General features: G+C 35.6%; 1 protein-coding gene across 1 annotated transcript in view; it reads right to left on the minus strand.

Moving 5' to 3' along the window:
- The window catches only part of DNTT (DNA nucleotidylexotransferase), a 94,726-nt gene that overhangs the window by 60,869 nt on the left and 19,295 nt on the right, over nucleotides 1-14,562 (minus strand). Inside the window, exons 4-7 of the mRNA XM_040606752.1 lie at nucleotides 12,965-13,135; nucleotides 11,616-11,687; nucleotides 8,537-8,660; nucleotides 7,090-7,222 (exon numbers count right to left, since the gene is read on the minus strand). Of these exons, the coding sequence (XP_040462686.1) occupies nucleotides 7,090-7,222; nucleotides 8,537-8,660; nucleotides 11,616-11,687; nucleotides 12,965-13,135 (500 nt within the window). The remainder of the gene's footprint in view (nucleotides 1-7,089; nucleotides 7,223-8,536; nucleotides 8,661-11,615; nucleotides 11,688-12,964; nucleotides 13,136-14,562) is intronic.

A 14,562-nucleotide genomic window follows, 5' to 3' on the forward strand; every position in this document is an offset into this window, starting at 1 on the left:
ATAGAGTAGGGCATTTAAAAAGTCTTGAATCAACAAGTTTTTGAAAGAATATGCTGTGCTGGGTACTCAACTGTTTCATGGATTCTTACAAAGTTCTTTTTGTCCGTGACTTACAGATACCTTATTCATCAGCTCCTACTTCACAATTCATCATGGCTAATAATAGATGAAATGAGTGGAAAAATAATCAAAGCTCTAATGACAAGAGGAAGTATCTGAATTACTCCAATAGATTATCCTGTAGATTGACTTGGCTAGCCATTAATTTGGATAAAAATGATTTTCTCCTTTCTCAACTTATTTTTTAATGGATTACATAAAATTAGAAGCAGAAACACTATAGTGATGACCTCTGTTCTTTCCTAGTTGTAGTTCCTCTAACTCTTGCCACAGAATAGTTTTGTTCACAGCATCCCAATACCTCAAGGTCAAACACTTCTAAACTTAAGGAGTTCAGTAAAGTAAAGCTGTTTTACTAAGCTTTAAGACCAACAAGATCAGATTAGAACATCTCTGGGCTAAAAGCCTCAATCCAAAGTGGACTATAGTTTATCGGAGGCAAAGCTGTGCTTATGAATGATATCCAAACAGTCTCTCCAGTTTGTTGCTGGAAGAATTGTCAGATTCTTCTAGGATCTGCTCAAATTTGAGTGTGTGCGAACTACTGTATCAGCTCAAATGTTCAGTGAGCAGCTTGCCTCACAGCTCCTTTACAGTAGATTTCTCCCTGACAAAATGAAATAGCAGCAGATAAAAGTTTACTTCTTATAACAGCAGTGGAAGAAAGTGAGAAAAAAATTACGGTATTTGGACTTGAGCAGCTGGGTACAGCTTATATCTTCTCTTATTATAGCCTGTGTTTTGCAATAAAAAAAGCATAGAAATAACTATATCTAAGAATAGTGTAAATGCAGAGATAAACTATTATGACAAACTGTGAGTAGAATAAGGAACCTCTGCTTAGGAGTTTGTCTAAAAACTAAATGAAAGAAACCTTTGCTATATTATTTATATTAGTTTGAAGTCTGGCGCTATTTTAATCCTATATCTGAGCAGAAAGAAAACAGTTTGCGTAATAGGACTTCAAATACATTTCTCAGAACCTAACAAAGATTTGGTGTCATGTCAGGTGTTCTACCCTCATTGTAGAGCCTCTACAGCCTGCTAAAGGCTACTTTTATTAGGAGTATCCAATATGAAAAGGTCAAATAGAGCTTTTTATCAGGATTTATAAATAAATTCAGTCAGAGGCACACGACTAGCTCAGTTAAACAAACCACAAAGTCTTGAGTATATACCAAGAGCTTGGGAAGTGTAATATTCTTCATATATTTGATCTCACATCCTCTCATTCATGAGCATGTGTCAATATAGTTAGATAATTGTGATTCCAGATGTGTTATAGAAATCTCATTTCTGAAATGAAGGTGCCACAATAACATTAGTTATTCATCCATGTGTGAGCCTGTAAAATAATCACTGGAAGCATTTCTTCCTCCCAGCTACTTCATTTTACTTTACCTCTGAGATTGAAAGGAGGGATATTTTAAAGTATTTTCTTGATACACAACAGGAAAGTCCAAAGTCCTGTCCCAGGTCATTCCTTTATGCACTTCTTTGCCTTCTAGGAAATGTCACTGCTCACAGGAAATTTTTGCTTTGTAATATACAAAAGCAGGGCAGTGTTGCATGACAAACACTGACCCTGTCCTTTGCTCTCTTGATTGCTTTTCTATTAGCAATCCTTATCTTCAGATGTTACAGAGCCTCAAATCCCGATTTCTAAAAGATAACATAAAATTCAAGCAAGGAGATAGTGACCTCCAACTAGGCTCCTGTTAGAACAGAATTCAATAATAAGAGAGTCTGAGACAAAGCTTTGCTGAAGACTGATCCAGGATGGAGGAATTAGCCTCCCATCAAGACAAATAATACACAATAGGTGCTAATTATTCTGCTCAATGCATTGCCCAAGACACTTGGACACCTTCTTAAGAACTGCAGTATGAAAACTTACCTAAAACAAAGTGTCTCCTTAGCCTACTTTATTTTAAGGCAAAGATGGGAGAAACTAACAAAAAGTGTGCCTAAGTAAATACCATTTTAGAAAGTCAAAACTGAAGTTGTAGTAATATCTACATAATTTCTAAAAAGTAAGGCCTATTGATGATATAGTAACTATGTACTCACATGACAGCAATACAATCCTGCTGCTGCAGAGCTAACCACAACTATTTCTGTGCTACATGGAACACAACAAAACTGAAATCTAATTTTTAAATTACTTCTGAATCATATGGACAAAGCACACAAAGGCTAACAGCCATGCTGGAAATGCCATTAATGAACATGATGATTTATTCTTATTATTGTATTTAATTCTTATTCCAGATCCTTTTCTGAACTTCTCCAGTCAAATCTGGGTTTTGTGGGTGAGTGTATTAAGATAAGAATAACCAGGAAAGAGACTGAAGTCATAAGCTACGTATAGTATATAATGCTTGCTGTAATATTTTTGCTTTTAGGAACTCCTCGGTCTAGATCATTCCTTGTGAAAAAAACAAGTATCAGCAGCTAAATCAAGTTAGCAAAAACCCAGGATCTTGCAGTATGTGGTGACAATGATGACAACAACCTTTTCTTGAAGTTACTGTGAAGCCACATCCTAACACAGAGCTACAGGAAAAAGGGGGGAAACTCCTCCAGTTTCACTGCCGTGAAACCTAGTGTGTAGTCCTCTGTTACTTGTCATTACTAACAATCCTGCAATACTAACATTATTAACAACAGCGTTAACACATTGCTAATAGGAATCAAATTTTCTGTAACATACAGTAATATATACAAGATGAGATAATGCTGTTTACTACCAAAAAAACCCTTAATTCTCTTTGTAGAATAAAATTACATTTTTAATAACCAGGAAAAAAAATTATCAGGTGTTCAATTTAACTCTCATTTATAAGTGACAATGTACATTAGCCTAAACCACACTCCTGCCTTCGATACAAGTACCCAATACTAATCAGGGATGTTGCACACTAAAATACTTTCTTTTTCCCCCATCCCAGGGCATCTCTTTACCTCAGTGTTGGAAGGGAAACTTCACCCTCAGTGACTTTTGTAATTTGTAATATAAGGTGTTATTCCTTGCCTGAGAATTTGTCTCCTTAGCTTTAAGAACAGTCTTAAATCTCAGCAATTCAAAGAGAGGCTAAGCACTGAAAATAATGCCATGCCAATTCTTGATTCAAAAAGACTGCATGGCAAATTCAGTCTTTCTGATAACATCGTTCATGGTGTGCTTTATATTGCATTATCAGCATCTTCAATACTTCCTTCTCTACAGTCAAGCTGATAGACCTCACTAGATAGACAACAAACTGCATTCCACACTATGTGGGTGTGATTTATTTCATAACTACAATTGTCCTACTTCTATATTTCCATGTATCTCAGCGTTGTATTTTCTGTTGCAAAATGGCTCAGGTAAGCATCAGAAAAAGATTTTTTTAAAAGGGAAAAAAGTCCCCCAGCCTCTCATACAAAACTATACCAACTTCAGTTGTATAACAAGGACCATGTTTTCCAGGCGGTTAGCTAAGTGTTTCTATAGGAGAGTACCAAAAAATTAATCCGGACTTCATTAACTTATTCCCTTTTGCTCCTGAATGATTTCATATTAGGGAGATACTGCAAGGTTGCCATCATGACCCTTTATTTCAGTTACTTTTAGGTCTTTTTTTCCTTTATGGATTCAGATAGCTGAAAAGAGTTGCCTTCAACCAAATGTAGTATTATTGCCACTTCCAACTAAAAACACAAGGAAAGCACTTCTGATTATAGATATTTTATGAGCTATTGTTTCATGAAGACAGGCTGAAAGATGAAAGAATCAGAAAGAAAAGGCATCAAGGAAGTAGCAGACACTGAGGTCTGCTTCAGTAACATGACCTTTGGGAAGAAGTAAAAGAAAGAATTTGGGGGCTAAGCTAAAAGTACAGAATGTTACAGGTGAAGAGGAAATAAATTGTACACAACTGGTCAGAGAAACAGGCATTGGTATATTCTCAGTAAGATTGCATCAGCTTTTCCAATTTTCATGCATTACTCTAACAACTTGTAGGTCTGGTATTTTGATTAAACCATACAGAAGCAAAGCAGTAATTTGATTTTCATTTCCTGTCTATGGCCTTTTTTCCCCCCTGAGTCCTCCACCATTCAGAATTAGAAATACACAAATAGGAGTCTCCAGTACTACATAATCTGCAAACAGATTGGCTTAATCCAGCTATTTTAACACAAGCAGTGACCACTGTCCTAACACAGTCTCCAGACTATCAGCCAAACCTGTGCTCAAAATATCCTTTTCTCTTCCCTTCAAGACTCCATCATTTCCACTGTCCCTTGTCCATCCTTCTTTGTTTTCCTGCTACTTTCTAACATACAGCTTAATCCTTTGTACCGTTCTTTCATTTATATCTGAAGCACCTACCACCATCCATGATTATGACTTCTATACACACCAACTAGCGTTAAGACTAGTACAAGAAGCAATACATAAGACTAAAGGTGAAAGCTAAAATGAACCAAAGAAAAGTAGAAAAGTCCATGGACAAGTTTGCTGGGGGTTCAGAAAAAGCTATTATTTACTTGAATTTTACGCTATGCTTTCTAACTTTAATTAAAAGAAATGTTGCAACATTTGATTCCATGAAATTCCAGGAATCTAATGGAAAAGGTCTAGCAACTCACTAAACGTATCCAGCTATATGTGTGTTTGATAGGTTTGGGAAAAAGAATGTAACTTTCCTGTTGAATCTCCATGGTCACTAAGATAAGTTCTGTTTCTTGTAATTCATCCAGTTTTCCTGCCTAGTAAATAAGGTTTATGAGCACAATAAACTGCTTATTTTTCCAAGTTATGAAACAAATATACAAAAAGACAAATCTGGGTCCTGGTGAATGAATTTATTGTTCAGAGCAGTCATGAGCTATTTTTTTCACTTACGTTAGTAGTGTACAAGGTGTAGTATGAGGGCATCAAATAAAGTTGTTTGATTAATAAAATTTGCTTACTTTCATTAAAATATCTACATAATGATGAAAGAAACAAATAATAATTTTTTAATTGAAAACTGTGAGCTACTGAGCCTACACATACTTTGCATTGATGAATACTGCTACTGTATGAGCGGGGCAAAAAAAGAACAGATGTAATCAACTCTATTGCAGTTCAGTAATCAAAATATAGGTGCCTAATAAAGGTACTTCAATCCACTTAAGTTCCACAAATTCTGCACTGCAACATTCATTTTCATAGACTGATAAAATATCATTTAGGACTGACATTTTCAACTTAGTTTTTAAATATTTATATTGTATATTTATATTGTATATTTAAAAGCTAATTAATATACAGGATTACTCACTGAAGGCATCATTAGATACTTAAACAATTTCTCTTCTGGTTTGACACACCTATTTAGAGATACAAAATCTTATTTTTAATAAAAAAGAGAATGGATAACTATTACACCCCCCTGAAATAATAAGCAAAACAACAGGTTTAAATTTGATGTGTGAGATTCAAACTTTGTAAACAAATATGCTGACACAGTTCAAAAATATATCATATCAGAAGAAATTAGGAATTTTCAGTGTGATAACAGCTCTGTCCCTGCAACTCTCAGTTATATCCAAGTTACTAACAGAAGGTCCCCAGCTGATTTGCGTCAGTGGGAAGAGATTGCTATCGCATGACTCTTAAACAGGGACTCACAGAATGATGATGCGAGGCTTTGAATATAAAATTTTATCTTGTTCTTGTACACCTGGTCAGGGTTCATACTTGAGCCTAATGTTTCTTATTGACTTGAGCCTAATGTTTCTGTTCTATACAAATTATACAGCTATGGCTGCAAACATTCTTAAAATAAATAATGGAGATACAAAGAATAATTACAGGTATCATGAGGTGGCACAACGGTGATAAAATACATTCATCACAATCACTGTACTTATATATAGCAATTACAAATTGTATAAGGTCTATGAGGCCTATCTAGGCTCACAATAATATATCACACAAGTGATACATTAATTATTAACTCAATTCTTTTGTCTTTCACTTTCATGCCAGTTTTAGTTCCATATGAGTGATAGAACTGTGTATTTTGAGTTCTAAGAGAATACTTCAAGTATTTTTGAAATATATTTTTATATTAAAAATATACTCGAAGTTTTACAAAATAACCAATCAAGCAGCAAGAGATTTAAGGTGATGAGTAAGGGGTTTTTTTGGTTTATGAGCCTGACATGTACTACAAGTAGGGACATAACGGGCAACTGAGTAAAGCAAGGAACTCAGTACTCCTGAAGACTATTTCCAGTCTCAATACTTTGCTGTGTAGCTTTAGGAAAGCTCTCAGGTAAGAGCTGAAAGAATGAATTGTCTATGTCCTGAGAAACAGTTTCAAGTTTGGTTTTACAGCACAAGACCACAAGCTTTAGGAACGAAAAAATCACCCAGGAAAGAAATACTGAGATCACCTTATCTATACAGAGATTAGGGTAAATTCAGTTTAGTCAGTGTTTACTGCAAAGTGCACTTCTAACACTACAAACTCTTCCTTAGCACATTTTGTTCTCATGTGACCAAGTTCTCAGAAAAAAACCCACCAACATGCACACCAAAGTTGTCTTAAAGCTATTGTATCTTTCTTTTAAGAATAACCTTACAATAGTCTCAGCCTTGGGAATTCAGATCCACTGAAAAAGGAAAAAAAAAAACAACGACCAAACATACTCAAGTATGGTATGTGATCTAAACTTCATTTTCCCCCGCAAACTATTCTTAGATTCAACCATCTACAGTAATAAAACACAGGAACCTGGGAATGTCATAGGCTTGCTCTCCCATTTGGAGGAGAAAAAAAAAAAAGAAAAAAAGAGAGAGACCAAAATATAAAAAACACCTGTTGAAAAACTAATACTTTCCCACTAAGTTTCTTTGTGTTTTCTGACACAGATGTCATTTTGTGTGTACCTGAATAAAACAGCCAAGTGACATCATTTTTTTTCACTCACCTCCTGAAACCACCAGTTATGGTAACTAAAGCATCTGGTAGAAACATACACACAGTATTCTTGACAATCAAGCTTACTGCATCCGCTTCTGCCTTAGATACAGAGCTAACAAGGTCCTCATAGTAGAGAAACCCTGGAAATCAAAGGCAAAAAAGTACTGATCACTCTGCGGAATTATCAAAATCTACATAATAGTGTTAAGTATGGCCGGTGCAAAATAGCCACCTGTCACCAAGAAGTTAAACCACACAACTCATACCATGGGCAAGGGAACCCAATCTAATGGCAAAAATTAAGAAATGCTCAATCTTAAACCTGAAACTATATGTTTGTTTCAGGACATGTTGTTTTGATCCACCCTCTTCAGGAATCTTCTCGCTCTTCCCCATCATTCCTGGAGTCAGTCTCCTGCTTTGGGTGTGGGGACTGCAGGCAGGAGACAGCCTCTTCCTTCCCTCATCTTTGTCCTCGTAGTTTACATATATTTTTGTCATTATAATTTGTTACCAATTGTACCAGCAGTTACAATTTATAACAACATAGCAGTCAGGATAATTGCTCCACTTGCTGAGAACCTGGATATTTGTAAATTACTCTGACTTTCCTACCAGGTCCCATCAATGGCATTTCTGGACGTACAGCTTTAAAAGGTGCTCCTCCCGAAATGATGGGGTTCCACACAAGTAGAGGGCTCAGAGGTAGGTGAAATATCCCAGCTACCTTTATGTCTGATCACAGAGCTTGTATCAAAAGAATCCTGTCCTGCAGCTTGCTTCACATTTGGATGGAAGTGAAAGAAAAAAAAAACAAGGGAGCACGAACGTGGGCAGGCTGCTCCAAGGTGTTCTGAGGTGATGTAAAATACATTGGTTTAATGCAAAAATAAAGTTACACGGTTTTAATGTCATGTTATATAACCTCCTTTTCTCAATGTAACCAATTCCTTTGTTTAAATGAGTTCCTCTATTTAGGGAAACAGTACACACAAACAAAATCTACGGGGAAGCAACATTATTCATCTGACCATGTTTAACACTTTAAAGTTAAGATGTGCTAGGATTACGGGAGTAATTTTACTTTATTACAAATCTTGATTTATCACTAAATAGGGCTGCCTTAAAGGAGACAGGTCTTAGTGGGCTTTCCCAGTGTTGTAATTTTTTCATGACCCGTGTAATAATGACCCATTAGTAGTTTTGTCTACAAGAGCAGATTTCATGGGGTATCTGTGTAAGCAAGAAAAAACATGCATATTAATATGTTTTGAATTACATCATCTTTAATTAGGAGCTCTGTTAGTCCAAATACTATTTTAACCTACTAATTCAATATTCACAAGCCACTGCAGCAAGAATATATGTATAAATGAACTTGGCTTTATCCTCTGATTCTGCCATCAAGTTCTTAGAGCACTGAGATACAAGTTCTTATAAGACTTTCACCTTACCTGCTTTCTGCATTTTTGACAGCTTCAGGGTCTTGTCAGCTTTTACCTCTTCCAGAGTTCGTAAACCCATTCTGTACCACTTCTCAGATGTCTTCACTCCCACTCCAAAGACTGAAGTAAATTGCTAAGGTCAGTAGAAAAGGACACATTTCAGTGTTGTTCTCTATAGCAGCAGTGAATTAACAGTAAGTAGTTATAACAATGAGGTTTCACAGGGAAAATACTGAGCAGAGTTTATCCTATATTGAAAGTAAATGATACTGTAATACAAACATACAGATTCAGCTTCCTTTTTTTGCATAGTTACATTGAACAGGCGATTGGTTTTATACGTGGATAGTTCTCATTAAAATGAAATCTAAACAATAATACAGTAGCAGCCCCAGCACCTTTAAGTGATTTACCAAAATGCACACTTTCAGCTAATGCTTGAAATAAGGACAGTATTTATATTTTTTACTGCATTTCTTGATAGAAATGCAAACAATAATATGAAGTAGCTGGATTGCCTTATACTGACTTCATAGAATAAGAGATGTCTCAAGACTATCTTCCCAATTTGACTGACGTTACAATTTTGTATTATATGCACTACCAGCTCTCAGTTGCACATATAACATTGACGTTGCAGCACTCCTGAGAGATGGGATCAGTAGGAACCCTGTGGCTCCTGAAATTCTGCACCCAGGGCAGTGGTGCATGGAAACAGATGGTAAGTACATCAAGACAACTAATCTATTCTTATACTGCATTCTATAAAACACATATGTTTGGAGCTTACACCCAATATTGTTTTCCAAAATGGGATTCAATTTCAAGTACAAATTATAATTTTTGTTTGCCTGTATATTACAAACAGTTATACAACCCTTCAATTCCCACAAGTCAAGCTAAATTCCTGTATGTCTTATTTGGAGCACAGACTATTTTTTTTCCAGTGGGTAAAATAGTGAAAATTCCCAAATTTACGAGTCTCCGAGGTTTTAGTATAGTTATATTCCATTTATTCCAAAATAATTTTGTACTTTAACTTATTCCCAAGCAAACGATGTAAAGCAAAAAATGTCACAGTTGTAAAGCATTATTCAGTGGATCAATATCTCAGATGAACAGTGATATGAAAGCATGAGGGAAAACTTTCATGCTTGCCCAAAAGCATGTTCTTTATGTTCAGTTTGTCAATACTGAAGCTCTCAATAGTTTATTTGTACTTTTATAGAATTCAGTGAGTAGCTGTGTAAGACACAAATAACTGCTGCTTTCCGTTGAATCTACAACCTCTGAATTCCAACCAAGCTAGCTTTATTTTGTGTTTTTCTAAAAAGATTAACTCCTTGGAAATAATTAAAATAAAGAAAAGAGAAAAATCAAAATCTTGGATAATGTTAAATTTACCCTGCATTTCGTATCTAGTAGATGAAATTACCTACTCTGTCTGAATCATGGCTGTTTAATCAGATTGTTATCTTTTAATGTTTTTGCTAGTGCTAAAAGATTTTCAAATCAGTCTATTGCTGGGTTTATAATGATTCCAAGAAACTTAATATTGGGATAGAGAAATAAAGAAAGCAGAGTCTATGACACTATGCAAATTTTTAGAAAAAAAAAATATTTCCATATTTTTCTTCCCACACCAAGATCTATGATTATACAGTGTATTTATAGATGTCAATACAGAGACACTGCCAGAAGTGCAGTGTGAGTAGCAGGTAGCCCATTTCTTCAATTGTGTATGTGAGCATTACTTTTTTTCAGCTGGTGAATTAGGTGAACTTCTTCTCTCGGGCATCCACTTCCATAAGGAGGCAGACTGACCCTGTCATTCATGTACCCTACATCTAAAACAGACAGTACAATTTATTTCAGTTTTTTGGTAATTGTGGTCCTCGTACCAGTGAAGATCTTTTAAATTATGATGACTGATTTGTAGCATTTACCAGAACCATGCTAAACAGTAAAATGTACAAATTCACTAATATTATGGGATTCTTCTTGGCTTTCTTAGAAATAGCTGAAAAAATTAGGAAAAACTGGCTGCAGCCGATTTAGCCAAAACATTGAGACTGTGCTCAACTAACAAAAGTCCATATAAATGGCTTTTAATTTGCCATGTGGAACAAGGCATAAAGCATATTTGACAAAGTGTGTCCCCTGATAGATTTTATTCTAACCTCCAAGAAATTTCCTTAAACCCTGAAACATAGGATTTAATGGCTGACCCTCAATCTTTATTACCATTAAAGCCCCGTTCCTGAATCCTGCTATATATGTGAATCTATACTTCTTTTCTGAATGTTGCTGCAGATGGCATCAACAACTGTCTTGTCGTCCCTGTATTATGGGTCAGAAAGAATGGAAGAGCCTTTTGATAGCTGACATAGAAGTGAGTGACGTGGGGGAGCATTAAACAGTAGCATTCCTTTTAGTCTCTATTTTAATTTTTTCTGAAGGCACAAACAGGATATTTTTTGAGATTAAATCTACAAATAAAATTGGGGAAAAAAAATATTTTTCCAGTATATGTTTTTCCAAGGGAGAATTCACAAAATATTTAAGAAATGGGAACTGCAGTATCTATGAGGTTTAGGTTGCTTGTGTCACACAACATGAAGCATGACCATAATTCTGATCCTACAATCTGCCTAACAAAGAAACATCTCCAGTTTTTCTTCTGCCTCATGCAAGAGAGAATTAGAATAGATCTGACTCACCTTCTTCACCTGATATTTTCTAAATGCTAGAATAAGATGGTGTAGTATTATAATGATAATCAACCGAGGAAAGAATAAACCTTACACTGAGTTAAATTTATAGCAAAGGGTATGCATTATATTCATATTCAGGAAAAAGATTTAGTTCAAGCTTAAAAGCAACTGTGTATGCATCACATTAATTATAAAGGTAACAGATTTCACCATTATTCCTTACTCTATCACAGGTTCTCTCTCTATTCAAAACTTTTCTTTCTTATCTATACTTGATATTGGATGTTCTTTTATAATAAAATTATGGTTATGTATACGGTCTACTAAAGGGAGGGAAATTTTAAAACAACAGCAACAAACCTTAAAAGATTTACCTTAAATGACTTATACCGTTCATCGTTTAACACTTCTTCAACTCTAGAACTCTCTCCTTCTTCAATAATCTCCTAAACAAAGAAAAATGTTAATTACAAAAAAAATAATCAAGACTACGGTAAGATTTAGTAAAATAATCTAAAAGAAAGCCTTATCAACCTGTACAAACATGAAGAGTACCCTTAGCAAGCATATTGTTTTACTCCATTAGGATCAAATTCTTCAATCCTTTTTGAGACAGAAAATTATTGAAGGATGAAGGAGAAACTGGAACCACAGAATAAATTTCACAGCACTTATTTACTCATAAATTTACTCAAGGATGAAGTAGAAACTGGGACAATGGAATATATTTTGCAGTGCTTATTTACTCATAAATTCACAGCCAGAAAGCAGTTATTCATCATAATCTATCAATGAGTTGTCCTGAAAATTAGATTTCATTTTTTGGTTGAGTTTACTTCCTTTAAAAGTCAGAGCATTGTAAGAACAGATATGTTTTTTCTTGAGCATACAGTTCCTTCAGTCTTGCTGATAAAACCTAAAATTAAAAACCAGAAAAATCCAACACCAAAATAATAAAACCCCAACAAATCATCCTATTTTCTGTGGGATCATAACTGAATTGCCAGTCCCCAGGTAGCAGGTACAAAGAGCAGTTTGGAGGCTACATTCTGAACTGGTAGAGTGAAGCAAATGAGGAGCCAGAGTGAATCACAACAGCCAGCAATGACCTCTCCAGACAGCAGAGACCCCCGACCAGCTGCCTGCTGGAATAACAGCACCTGAGATGTGGGGTCCTGAAAAAGGCTAAGAATTAAAGAAAAACACAGAGAACACTCAAAGCTCAAGTAAGAATGTAAAGTTCAGCTGTCAAATAGGTAAAAGGCTCTGCCATAACTCATAGCAAGGTAGGATTTAACCTTATATCCTAAATATTTACCAGTTTGCAGAAATAATATTTCTAATAAAGTTTTCAGGTAAGCAAAGTGATGTTGCCAAGGGCTGAAGTCACATGAAAAAAAACTATCAAAAGTTAACCTGCCACATCCAAATCAAAGCAAGCCTTTAAAAATTACATACAAAGGTGAGAGTGCATTATTTAGTAATTTCTATTTATTCATTAGTTACCTTTATTCCTAAGGGTAGAGGTTCTATGACAGAACCTTACGTTACTAAAAAAGGTTTCCAGAAATCATTGTGTACTTACTAAAAAGGATAATATAATGTCATTACAGGAAATACAGAAGGTTGCATAAATACACAGAGATATCAGTGCTGCACTCTGTGACCTCTAAAAGTAGATCTGTAAAAGAATCAACTGGCAGATAATTCAGAGGTACGCTACCTCAATGACATCTCTGACTCTGTCTCCCATGCAGGGCAACCCTTGTATATCTTTCATTCTGGTTACTGGAAACGGAAGACTTTTCAGGACAGAAGCTGCCCTCAGAAATTCCAGGCAGATTATTTCATTTTCTTTGAACTCATAATTTTCAGCCATTATTTCAAAGGCATCCTGGGGAGGTGTAGAAAAAAAAGTTAAAGGTTAACAAAAACTTAAACTATTCTGTATACTCCTTAGAAAGATTACCTTGTATGCTAATTCAAGAACGATTTTTTATACTAAGGTGAAAAGATAGAGTTCATTGAAAAAATTCAGCATAATTTTTGAACCACTTGAAATTTTCTAGGTATCACAAAAATTGTATTTTAGAGGCAAATGTGGGAAAAGATTCTGATCTGTAACAAAGCCAAACTTTAAAATCTTTTGTGAGATACACTTTCCATATTCTGTGCAGATCTAATAAATCAATGTGAAATAGCACCATAATTATTAGAATTGTGCCCAAACACAAGTAATCCAGCAGGTCAGTACGTGATACCTTCATTTTCAGACACAACCAAATAGGAGTTTGTGGCAATACTGGAAACCACCTGCTTCTTTTTGAACTGGCAGCTATTTTTTATTTAGTAATTTAGGGAACAAACTCTCTTTTTCCTCACCTTTCAGATGTGTAACCTATGCAAATAGAAACACATTTTCTTTATGGTTCTCCAGCTACCCATGGCTTGGTGTATCAACATAGTACTCAATACTACCCGGAGACTGCCAGTACAATTATTTTTTTTTATTAACTATCCATAAACCATTTAGGCAGCTTTGAAGTCTCCCCCCTCCCAGAAAATAAATGCATAAATGTGTGTTTGTGTATATATATAAATATAAATAAAAATAGGAACAATTTGTAGAAATGCAATGCAGGAATGGATCATACAGTGGTGGAGAAGAGAGGCAATTCTTTTTGTTTCCCACTGCAGAATACTGTTTCGGGAGAGAACAAATACCACCAAAAAAAGGTTGTAAGCAACTTAAGAAAAGTAGTTGTGGAGACTTGCAGCTGGAAATCTGAGTTCTTAATGAAATTTTGCATAAAACCTCAAAAATTTTCAAGACCGCAAAATTAACTGGTTTCTTCAGAGATGTTTGAGTGTATCATTTCCAGAAGAGACTTTCACTGTTCAAAATATTTATCTAAAATGCATCCCACACCTGGCTGTTCGGGATGCTGCTGTGCACCATTCAAATGGCACAGACCACAAACAAGCCAGCCTTGCAAAGCTCCTGCACCCCCACACTGTGTCCTGAACTCCTGCTAGAGATCCCGTTTCTTACTCCCAGGCCAGTCTCTCAAGAGCAGCTAACAGATCCCAGCCCTGAAAGGGCCATAAGTCCCACTACATCAGTTGCTGCACATCCTTCCTGTTTCCCAACTTACTCCTGTTTCTTCTTTGACCCACGAGGCACTACAAAATAACAAAGAAGTGGCTGTCAGTGTGCATCTGCCTGCAATTATCACTTCACAGAGCTGTAGTGCAAGTGTCTGTCCAGAAATGTTTATGGAATAAGGATAAGTAATGCCCCGTGATACAGGGATCAAGAGA

This window comes from Falco naumanni, chromosome 9 (assembly GCF_017639655.2).
Source record: "Falco naumanni isolate bFalNau1 chromosome 9, bFalNau1.pat, whole genome shotgun sequence".
Classification (NCBI taxonomy): Eukaryota; Metazoa; Chordata; class Aves; order Falconiformes; family Falconidae; genus Falco; species Falco naumanni.